General features: G+C 32.8%; 3 protein-coding genes across 3 annotated transcripts; all 3 read right to left on the bottom strand.

The window, feature by feature from the left end:
- Positions 1–622: 622 nt before the first annotated feature.
- LOC130505718 (xyloglucan glycosyltransferase 4-like) lies at positions 623–2,971 on the bottom strand. Its single transcript, XM_057000315.1, has 3 exons — positions 2,148–2,971; positions 1,735–2,043; positions 623–1,342 (listed from the first exon to the last, which is right to left on the bottom strand). Exons 1-3 carry the CDS (start codon positions 2,784–2,786, stop codon positions 908–910), a joined length of 1,383 nt encoding a protein of 460 aa, XP_056856295.1. The 5' UTR covers positions 2,787–2,971; the 3' UTR covers positions 623–907.
- A 2,643-nt stretch (positions 2,972–5,614) lies between these two features.
- Positions 5,615–8,480, bottom strand: LOC108813004 (WAT1-related protein At3g28100). The gene is made up of 7 exons (XM_018585421.2): positions 8,222–8,480; positions 8,082–8,147; positions 7,869–7,982; positions 6,571–6,817; positions 6,241–6,402; positions 6,009–6,157; positions 5,615–5,921 (listed from the first exon to the last, which is right to left on the bottom strand). The coding sequence occupies exons 1-7, from the start codon at positions 8,416–8,418 to the stop codon at positions 5,780–5,782; spliced, it is 1,077 nt and encodes a 358-aa protein (XP_018440923.1). The 5' UTR covers positions 8,419–8,480; the 3' UTR covers positions 5,615–5,779.
- Positions 8,481–8,884: 404 nt separating this feature from the next.
- Positions 8,885–11,350, bottom strand: LOC130505717 (WAT1-related protein At3g28050-like). The gene is given in 8 exon segments (XM_057000314.1): positions 8,885–9,203; positions 9,436–9,587; positions 9,682–9,843; positions 9,942–10,170; positions 10,304–10,417; positions 10,963–11,028; positions 11,144–11,319; positions 11,321–11,350. Coding segments are annotated over 8 exon segments (1,104 nt in total). The 5' UTR covers positions 11,336–11,350; the 3' UTR covers positions 8,885–9,013.
- Positions 11,351–11,584: the final 234 nt, after the last annotated feature.

Consider the following 11,584-nt stretch of genomic DNA (forward strand, 5'->3'; position numbering starts at 1 on the left):
TGATATGGGAGTTCCCGGCAACCTCGGTAACGAGGTGAACCTCACGGTCCTGTGGTATTCATCGATGGTTGAGAACGGCAACCGATTCTTTAGGATTTTAAAAATGGCCTAGTGGAATGTGTCGGGTCTAGTGGGCGGGCGAAGCTAGGTTGTAATACATTGACTAGGGAGCTTTTGTTCAAATCGACTTTGTAACCGAAACTGATTTCCCATTAATGGGTTGAATAAAAATTTTATGTTTTCTAAAAAAAAAAAAAAAAAAAAAAAACTGATTTTGAGAACAATATTTTAAAAATTAAACCAGAACCACAATATTTTAACTATTTAATATTATCTCTGTTTCATAAGAAGTGTCTTTATAACTTTTTTTTTGTTACAGAAAAAATATTACTTTACAACTCTAATGCAAATTATACTCCCTCCGTTTTTTAAAGATCTATGTTCTAGGAAAAAAATTTGTTTTAAAAAGATACATATTTTACATTTTCAATGTATTATTTAATAAAAATTTGTTAACTTCAAGAAAATTAATCGTGTTTATTGGATTTTTATTGGTTAAAAGTTATGGAAAATTGTTATTCACAAAAATCAATGCATTTTTAATGTGATTTCTTAATATATGTGAAAAGACTAGAATATGTATCTTTGAAAAACAGAGGGAGTATTTGTCTTCAACTGAAAATTAATTGTAAATTGCATTGATTTTATAAATAATTTTATTTATCTCAAATATATAATTAATAACAACTTACGTATATTTCCGTCACTTTCTTAATCTGTGTTAAAATGTCAAAGTGACACTAATTTAGAAACGGAAAGAATATTAGTTTCATCTTGACCGTCACTATGAACTCTAGGCTTTGCTTATCGTATTCTTCCAGCTGAGAACATTTAACTTATAGATGTGTTATAGAAATTGAATTTTAGTATTAGCTACCTTTGATTTGATGATTGAAGGAAGGCATAACCGGAAAAGTTGCATAGGACCGGAATGCCAACGATGTTGCTGCTTCTTGTAAGCTTCATAAGACTCAGGCAACTCACAAGTGACTTCAACATCATTGAGGTAAATGAATTTCCATCCATTGAGATGTGCTCTGACCGCGATATCCATGTCTTCGACTGTCGTTCTCTCGAGCCACCCGCCGGATTCTTCCAATGCCTTGATCCTCCAGACTCCTGCGGTTCCATTGAAACCGAAGAAGTTGAGAAACACTCCGTTCACTTGCTGTTCTACTTCGAAGTGGAAACATAGGTTTATGTTTTGTAGCCTCGTTAGGAGATTCTCGTCTTTGTTCACGAATGACCACCTTGCTTGGACTAGTCCTAGCTCTGGATTACCCTGTAGCAAAACAACACAACAAACACACATAAATATTGATTGTATCATATGCAAGTGGATTACCCTGTAGCAAAACAACACAACAAACACACATAAATATTGATTGTATCATATGCAAAACGCACTTTGATAAGTCCAAGCATGATGTCATGTAAAATTTTAAATAAACGCAAACGTAACACTAACCAACGAACACACAAAACAAAATCAAGATTAGGTTTCAACTACTTTGAACATGACCCACCGATAAAGATAGAATAAAAAACGAGACAGATGTAGTGTCGGTGATGAGTATAACTGGAAGATTAGTTTCCTGTTTTTACTGAAAACATCATCGTAACTTACAAAACTTCAAGAAAGTATTTTTATCTAGATTGTGTGTGAATGATTACCTTGAAATGAGGAATAGTCTTCTTGAGGAAATCAGGGTTTGGTGTAAAATCTGCGTCGAAAATGGTAACGAACTCGTAATCTTTAACGTAATCACATGTCATTGCTGACTTTAGATTCCCAGCTTTGTAACCAGTTCTGATCAGTCTATGTCTGTAGATTATGTTTACGCCTTTCTCGGCCCAAACGGATACTTCTTCCTTGATCAAAAGCTGTAGGTTTGGATCATCTGAGTCGTCAAGAACTTGAATCAAGATCCTATCCTTTGGCCAATCAAGCTGTGAAGCTGCTCCAATCGATTGTTCATACACCTAACATAAACACAACTGTTACAGAATACAAAACAGAGCAAAACAGAGCGAAACAGAGTAAAACAGAGGAAAACAGAGGAAAACAGAGTATGTTTATAACTTACCTCTCGTTCATTGCACATTGGGATCTGAATGAGGACCATTGGGAAGTTAGATGCGTCTTCCAAATCTATCTCATCGTCTTTGAGTCTAGGTTCGATCTTTTTAAACTTGATCCAGAAGCAGCCAAGACAGAGGACTAACCGATCAAGAGACTGGATCAAGAAGAGGACAGTGCAGAACTTGGAGAGTGTAATGACAATGGGAGCGATGTAATCTGATCGAAACGAGAGCCAAGACATGTAAGACCACTCCACAAGCCCACGAACTTCCCAAGACGGTCGGCTCATAAGATCAAGATTCCATTTCTTGTAGTGCGCGACGATTTCTATGGACAAGGCAACTATGGAGATAACAAGACAGGATTTGATGAATCTGTACATTTGTTTTCCTCTGCTTCTGGGATCTTCTTCTTCGTTTATGTTTTTGGATGAGAAAGCGATTCGCTTTCTGACTGAAGAGAAGAGCCATGAGAGACAAGAGACAACTCTGTGAGCTTTGAGGAGGATGAACCATGATAATTGTTTTGGGCTGATGGATTTTCGTTTGTTGTCAAGGAGTGAGGATTGATCTGAGCCATTGATCTCTAGTAAGGAGAAGTTGTCTGGCTTCTCCATTGTCACTGCTACTGAGTTTGGAGCCATAAATGAAACCTTAAGAGGAGAAAAGAGAGTAGAGAAATGAAGAAACAGAGAGATTGGATGTTTGGTACAAAGAAATGTTTGTCATTATAAAGATGAAACAGAGAAGTAGAAACACTGTTTCATTACATTTCCCATGAAAAATGGATCGTTTGTTTTCACAGACGTCAGACAAGACAGTGTTGAGATCAGAATCTCAGATACGCTTGCGCAGCTGTGTAACTGTAACTAGGGCTGGGCATTTTATCCGTTAAATTTGATTCGATTCGTTATCCGTTGCTATTCGATTCGAAAATTCCGAATATCCGTAAGCTTTCGAAGCAAAGCAAATACTAAAATTCAATATCCGTCAAAATCGAAGCAAATCACAAATATTAAAATTTTGGGAAGCGAATATCCGATCCGATCCGTCAATATATAAATACATGTATATTTTGATTATATTTAAAGTTTTAAATGTATATAATTATATAATTATTATTCTAATATATTATTTGATAGATTCTATTCATATTATTACTTATATAAAAGTATTACATAAAAGGAAGAGAAAATATTTACGATAATTATAATTTTTTTTTAAGTTTTGTGTTATTATAATTTTAACTAAGTTTAAAAATTTACAAAATATGAAGATTCATTGCTTTTTTTAATTTTTATCTTTTATATCATGCAAAAAATATATTTTACAAAACAAATTTGTATCAAATTTTTAAGATTATTTGTATTAATCAAAACAAATGAGAGATCCGTAAGTATCCGCGAATATCCGCAAATATCTATTTATTTTCCGGATATCCGTTTTTCCGAATATCCGTATTTTTCCGAAGCAAAGCAAATCGAAAAATCAGATATCCGTAATATTCGAAGCAAATCACAAATACCTTCAAAAACCCGAATATCCGATCCGTGCCCAGGCCTAACTGTAACTTGTGATTTAAGAGAGAGACGAGGAACATGTGATGAAGTGAACAACTAGTAATAAAGAAGAGAGAAGAAGAACAAGAGAGTCTTGCTTTCTTAGAATTTTCCTCTCTTTCTTTTTAAGTTTAGTTTGATTTTTTTTTCGAAGGAAGGTATTTTTTTTTGGTCAAAATTAAAAAGGAAATATTTTCTTTGTTTGAAAAATTGATTTCTTATTATTAGATTCTTTTTTTAGAAGATCTTAGTTATTATTATATCCAGCTTTCATGACTAAAGATGCAATTAACAATCGAACAAGATATCATAATATACCACCATAAAATAAGTGTTGTATCTGAAAACTGAAAAGGTTAAAAAAAAGTTTCGAAAACGGTTTTGATAACTTTAAAGGAATGTTCATAAATCATTTGATTGTTTTCTTTATTCGTTTTTTTGGAAAGATACTTTTTCTATTTTTTAAAAAGATTTTGTTTCTTGTATTTTAGGAGTCATAAAACCGTGTTTGGTATTTTCGATACATTGAATTTTGGTGGCAAATTTGAAATTGTTGATCCTTATTCTACAAAAACCAAGTTGTCTATATCTTAATCGTTAGAATTATCACTTAAAACAATTTTTTTTTTACGTCTTTCATAATTTTAAAAAAAATTTAGGTTACCAAATTTTGAAACTCTTCATTTCCATTTTATTTAAATTTTGAAAGCTATTTTGTATTTCAAAGACGCGTTTACTTAGTATTTTCAGAAACTCTAGATTTCTTTTCTATATATTCGGAAAAAAAATTATAGTAATTCAAAAATAGATTTGGTGGCAATTGATGACTATTGAACTGAATGTAAATATAAATAAAGAACGAAAGAATATTCAACGGAAGAAATAAAATAATCAGAAATATATGAATTTGTGTTTATTTTATTTTTCATTGACTATATTTTTCATAGAAGTCAGAAGAAGAATCTTTGCTTCATAACTTCTTTTTTTTGACAACAATCATCTAATCTACGAGCTTCATAACTTTTTTTTTTTTTTTTTTTTAGCTTCATAACTTTTTTATTCATAAAAAATATAATAGGTCCCATAAATCTATAATATGACAAAAAACTCAACATGAATGGTATAAAATTTGAGAAATGAACAATTCATCATCATATTTTCTTAAATTGTGGTCACCAATTGAAACCTTAAAAAATATGCAAGCACAAAACCGTGTGTATTATATTATGCATATGAAGAAAAAAGATGAATGAAAAGTTGGAAACGCATGAGAAAATGAGATGCTCCAAAAAATCCCAAATGATAAATTTGTATGATTGGTAGAATTGGAGGATGACAACTTGGTCCAGCGAAGATACGACATCAAAAACTTATTAAAATCTAATTAGATCAACTTTAATTACTAATTCTAATATCTAATGTATTAATTTAGAATCCTATTTGAATTTACCTTGACATATTTTAAATTTAGACCTATTAAATATGTTTTGACTTTTCCACCAGCGACCACGATTTTGAATATAGTTTTGTAGACTTGCAAGACTGTTGCTAATACTATTGAAAAGTTCTCAGTTAATTCGTATTTTCATCTTCAACGTACTGTTAAGACGTGTTCGTAACATGTGCTCAACTCAAGAACAAATTTATGTAGAATCAGGTCAAATGCATAGCAATTTATAGACTAGCATGGTACATGTCCACATTCTCAAACGTATAGCTTAAGAACTATGTATTTTGTTTCTGTTTGTTTCCATTTACATGTAGAGTAAATTTGATGGTCGATTTAGTTCAGATGAGGTTTCTCTTTCTATTTAAGTGCCAACAAAAGTTTACTCTCTTCTTTGCATTGTATATTTTTTTTTTTACCTTCTACAAAATTTATTTATTTAAAATAGATTGGATATGGCTACTCGTTTTATGTTTTAACAGTTAGATAGCCGTTTTCGAGTTATATACAAAGTAACATACTACTAGTATGTTTGTTTTTCCTACAAAATACTAATAGTATGTTCAGACCAAAGAAAATATACTACATGGATGTACATTCTAAAGGATGGTTACAATATTTTTTCAAATAATTAAATTTGGTCGTCGTTGTGGTTCAACAGAAGAGGAGTTTTCTCTTTTTCTAAAAGTGACATCAACCGAGTCTTGTCTTCGTTTGCTTTCCCCCACATCACAGCGTAAAACCCTAACGTTATCAAAACTCCTCCTATCAAACTGCAACATAAAGCACAACATGATTAGAGTTTTTTTCCTTCCAAATAAGTAGATCAAAAGCATTGATGGATATATATATATATATACCATCCGAGGTAGAGAGAATCGCCTAGAAAAATAGCACTCATAACAACCGCTATTAAAATCGACAGTGGCTTAAATATCGCTAAGTAAAGAGGTCCTTTGTAACGCACTGTCCATGAGTGAATCACGTAGTAAACTGGAGTGAATATTCCCTGAAATGGTTTACGAGTAAAATATGTTAAGACAAAAACAAAGGAAGTTTTATTTAACATTTGAAACTCAATATAGAGCGTACCATCGTTACGATGCTTGTCAAAGTAATATCGAATCTAATGATCCAAATGCTTGGATTATTCTTCTCGACTACGAGTCCAGTCAACGAGGTCAAGATTGAAACACACAAGGAATAGAAAAAGGAGACTGTAAATGCTGCTGGATATTCAGTCATTATATGTGCCTGCCCAATGTCATTGTACAGTACATATTGCAATGAATTGATGTTTGATATATGAGAAAAAATTATATAGGTTAAACGGATAACTAATTAGTTGACTTGGTATAGTTTAGAATACAATTTAATAACATTTTTTTAATCTAACAGTCACTGAAGTAATCATAATGGTACCTGAAGTATGAAAGAAATAGAAACGAAGATGTCTTTAATGGTAAGAAGACATCCACCGATTATCCAATCAGAATTTGAAGAAGATAACGACGGAGAAAGCGGACGGAAGTTTAGGTACGGTGGAGAAGATGCAACAAAGACACGTGGACCGTGGTAGAGAACCACCACAAGTGCACCTACTAATGACAATATTGTCCCCATCACTTTGGCTACACTGCTCCTTTCTTTCAAATTTACTTTCTCCATTCTTTTTTCACAAATTAAAAAAATTAATGATTCTGTCACATTTTATTCCAATTATTTTTAAATCATATAGTATTTTTGTATAAATGGCAAAAACAAAAGGATGGCTTCCAAAAAAGCCGATATATACGCATCTTGTCTAATAATGCAAGCAGCCTAGTTAGATAAGTATATGGGGTTGACAAAAAAAAAGATATAAGTATATGGGACCAATGAACAGCAGCTTGTTGTTCACCACAAAGTAGGACTGTGACTTGTGCGATAGTGATATATAAACTTATTATTTACCGAACCTGAATAAATGTATTCATCGAAAGAAAGGAAAAATAAAACTAAATATATGCATTAACTGTTTTTGAGAATTATATGTGCATTAAATATTCCTTTAATAAACCAAGTATTACGCGTTTAACAAAAAATATTTTCGTATTTTCTTCGGTTAAAAATCACAAAATACTATTTCACCCGTTTCAAAATGATCTATGTTTTAGAAAAATAAATATTTTTTAAAAATTCATGTTTTATATTATCAATGTATGTTATAATAACAAATTTAAAAATTTAAAAATATTAATTATATTTACTGAATTTTGATTGGCTAAAAATTATAGAAAATAGGTAAATACAGAAAATAATGTATTTATTGTGTTTTTTTAATAAGTGTGAAAACTCTAGAATATACTACATTATTTCAAAACGGAAAAATACTTGATTGAAAAAAAATTCAATGAAATATATAAAATCTGGTAAGTCAAATAGTTTCTAAATTATCATACCAGAATTTAATTTTGTAGCTGAGACAGTGGTAGTGGTGTGATAGTTGGCACTAGAAATTAGCTAATTATTAACAACTTGGTTAACGTATATTGTGGTATCTGATAGTAAAGAAATTTACATTTAGTTGATTTGAATCAAAATTCAGTTTTAAGTTGCTTATTACAATTTACTCTAACTAAGCTTAAAACAGTTATTACCATTTTGACTCATTAACAAGATATAATGATGAAGTCTTTTTTTTAAGTATCAGAAATCAACTGCAAAAGAAAAAGAAAAACCTGAAGATAATGGCGAGGATAAAGGTAAGAGCAGGAGTGATATTGCTAATAGCGGAAGCTAAGGTTGGGTTGCTGTATTTAACGCCTATGTACCCTGTGATCACATACATTGAACTATAAAAAAAAACAAAATTATATTAGCAAAACTTCAAGTGAACACTTTAAGTGAAAGTTCCATATTCATAACTGAAAGAAGAATTGTGTTGGATTTACCCTAATAGTCCAAGAAGTCCTATCTTAGAAAGTATTGAGAAACTTAGTGGAGGAAGTGATCTTGACCTGTTAAAAATACATACACAATCCAATGAAATCAACAATAAATGGTTACGAACTCCCATAAAGTGATTAGAAACCTGTTGGAGAAGAAATGAGAAGGAAGAAGGAGAAGAGAAGCAAGAAGATAAGAATAGCCTAGGAAAGCGTAAGAGTTGAGTCCCTTTGAAGTCGCTGCTTTGAACAGAGTATTCATTCCGACAATACCAGTTTCGGACGCAAGCATGGCCGTCAAGAACACGGCCTCTCTCCGCCAGAGACTTACGGCTCCAGCCATTATTGGAAATGATAAGAATTCGTAGTATTGAACGAGAGTCTTTGATTTCTTATTCCTCTCTTTTTCTCTCTTTATGCTATTATTGGAAAAAGAACGAAAAGTCGTTTTGTGGTCCCTAAGTGTCGGTTTTGTACTTTAAAATGTTCCTTCTTGGAATATTTGAAAGGTACTAAGAAGATGGTGGTATAGCAGTTTAAGGAGTTTGGCTCTTTCATGCTTTAGGTTTAATCTCTTTTTACAATGGAGAATATTATTGTACATTAAAACATTTAAGTGATTTTTCAATATTAAAAAGATATTTGAAAGAACAATGATTACGCGACTCCAAAACATTTATAAAAAATTCATGCTAAATTGAAAAAGAAACTCATTATTCTGCCAAACATACACGATTGAATTGTACATAACTATTTTTGTTTGTCATCTAAAATTCATTGGTTTGTTATGCGTGCACTAGGTTATGTAATTTTGATTAGAAGAAACTTGATTCCTAAAATTAAAGATCACATTTGTATCGTCAAATAAATTAAAAGACTTTTACATATCAAATTTTCATACACAAATATAGAGAGATGTATTGACTGGTTGATGATACTTATACATGCTCATCGTTCTTGTAACTTTCCAAGAGAGGAGCCTTCTGTGAACCTGGTGGAGAATCAAGGTCAGCTTCGTTAGCATCCTCGTTATTAGCCTTGTTGTCATCTTCGACTAAGGCCACTTCCTTGGCTTTGCCCCACATCACCGTGTAAAACCCCATGGTTATTACCGTTGCCCCTATCAAGCTGAGGCCAATAACATTCAGCACACAGTCACAAATGAAAATAAAAGAGTTAACTAAAGCAGAAAAAGATTGATAAAAAGCGATTTGAGCGGGTGATATGACTTGAAAGTATATGTGTTGAGGTCTGAACTTACTATTCAGCTTATTAAAACTAATCTTCCATTCACTAGTTACTAGTATACTACTAGACTGGATTTGGATGTACATCGTTTTCAAGTGTAAGTTTTATTCACCTGCCGATGTAAAGAGAATCCCGGAGGAAGATCACGCCCATTGCAACGGCAATGGCAATGGACAGAGGCTTGAACATTGCAACGAATAAAGGCCCCTTGATCCGCAACGCCCACGTGTGGATTGTATTGTTTATGCAAGATCCAAACAATCCCTAAAAATATAGACATAAACAAAATCTCATTGTTAATCCCTAATTGCATTCATAGTGTCTAGGAACACACATCAACCCATAGTTATAATCTCACCGAGCAAACGATTGATACTAAAGCTATATTTGGTTTTATCTTCCATGTACTCAAGTCACTCCCTTCAGTGAACAACGTGACCAGCCCGGTCCAAAAGCTCACTCCAAAGCTATAATAGCAAACAACGGTGAACTCGGATGGATACTCTCTCATGATTTGAGTCTACAAAAAAAATATTAAGATCAATAAGATGCATAAAACAAAAAAATATATAGATAGAAGTAAACTATGTATGCAAATAATGTCTATTAAAGTCAGACCTGGACAATGTACCACAACGGAACCATGAAGTACTCAACGGCAAGGAAAGCCGCACCAATGATCCAATCATGGTTAGGCGACTGTGATCGTAGAGAAATGGATGGTGGTGACATAGCGATCACCACAGGACCATTGTAAAGAGTCACAATAAATGCTCCCCCAATGGAAACTACGGTTCCTAACATTTTAGCCACACTACTTGTTCTCTTGAATGATACACTCTCCATCCTAACACCAAACTCCGAAGAAATCAACAAATGATGCCCCATGGGCTGAATATGAAGGCCTAAATATGCCTCATGGGCCGAGGGTGTTTTAGGAAATTGATAGTGTAAAGGAATATTATAGGAGGATAATAAACCTGAAAAGGATGGCCAGCAAGAAGGTAAACGCAGGAGTGAGGTTGCTGATTGCAGAAGCTAGTGTTGGAGAGCTATAGTTAATCCCCGTGTATCCCATTATGTTTGAGCAGCATCTATATTATTTTAACACCATTTTATTAACTTATTTATAAAACAAAATAGTACTATTAGATTTCGATTATTACGAAGATGAAAGCATCCCCTTTTAAAAATATATAAAAGGAATTTATTAAAAAGGAAAAACAAAAGAAAATGGGGTAGATTTTGCAGTACAGTTTGCTATAATTAGTACATGTCCTTTGTTCATCCCCATTATGTTCAAACAGAATCTATATTAATTAGAGTTTTTTTTTAAATAAATTGATCTATATAACTATGGAATAAGTTCCGGTTATTACGTTTGAACAAAAAAAAAGTACCGGTTATTACGAAGATATGAAATCATGAAAATGAAGCTTCAACAATAAATAAATAAATAAATAAATAAATAGAGGAAAATAAAAAATAGCGTTAGATTTTTGCAGAACAGTTGCAGCTTTTGGGAGCAACTTTTAGCCAAGTATCTCTAACATAAAGAAAAATCTGAGAATTTGAGGAACTCTCATGCAAATAATTTCTAATTGCTTAAAATACGGAAATTAAAAATAAAAAACTTTACCCAATTAACCCAAGAAGCACGACTTTGTAGAGAATTGAGAAATTCATCGGTGGAAGCGTTCTTGATCTGACAAATTAAACAAAACCCCATCAATCTATTTCAAGAAAAAGATAAAAACTTCAGCTCAAAGTGGTAAAGATCGGATCAAATTAGTAAGGGGAGAAAGAAACTCTAATCTAACCTGTAGGAGAAGAAAAGAGAAGGAAGTAGAAGAAGAGCAGCAAGACCGTAAGAGTAAACGATGAAGACATGGAAACTCATGCCTTGTAAAGTAGCTGCCTTGAACAAAGTGTTTAAACCCACGTTGGCACATTCCATTATTACCAGCGCCGTCACCGGCAACACCTCTCTCTGAAAAATATTTTCGCGTCATCTCTACTCTCTCGGCTCTTCTCTCTTCCGCTCTCTGATTTTATTTGTGTAGATGTGGAGTTTCGAAGAAGTGAGAAACAGAGTCGTTCTGTTTTTTTTCTTGGGGGAAGAAAGTGCTAATAGTGTGAGTGGGTGAATGTTAGTTTTTCAGGCAAATGTGTACTTACGCACACTTGTGAATGAAGTGAAGCGGACGTGGAACATGCTGACACGTTGTACATGGGTTTTATTCCGGCCCAAATTGAATTTG

Source organism: Raphanus sativus, unplaced genomic scaffold, assembly GCF_000801105.2.
Source record: "Raphanus sativus cultivar WK10039 unplaced genomic scaffold, ASM80110v3 Scaffold2525, whole genome shotgun sequence".
Classification (NCBI taxonomy): domain Eukaryota; kingdom Viridiplantae; phylum Streptophyta; class Magnoliopsida; order Brassicales; family Brassicaceae; genus Raphanus; species Raphanus sativus.

Coding starts and splice junctions, on each gene's coding strand:
- LOC130505718 (XM_057000315.1), bottom strand. CDS start 2,786: ATGGCTCCAAACTCAGTAGCAGTGACAATGGAGAAGCCAGACAACTTC. Junction 2,044..2,147: donor CAATGTGCAATGAACGAGAG/GTAAGTTATAAA, acceptor TGTTTATGTTAG/GTGTATGAACAATCGATTGG. Junction 1,343..1,734: donor AGACTATTCCTCATTTCAAG/GTAATCATTCAC, acceptor GTTTTGCTACAG/GGTAATCCAGAGCTAGGACT.
- LOC108813004 (XM_018585421.2), bottom strand. CDS start 8,418: ATGGCTGGAGCCGTAAGTCTCTGGCGGAGAGAGGCCGTGTTCTTGACG. Junction 6,818..7,868: donor ATCCTCGCCATTATCTTCAG/GTTTTTCTTTTT, acceptor TTGTGAAAAAAG/AATGGAGAAAGTAAATTTGA. Junction 5,922..6,008: donor GATTCTCTCTACCTCGGATG/GTATATATATAT, acceptor TTTATGTTGCAG/TTTGATAGGAGGAGTTTTGA.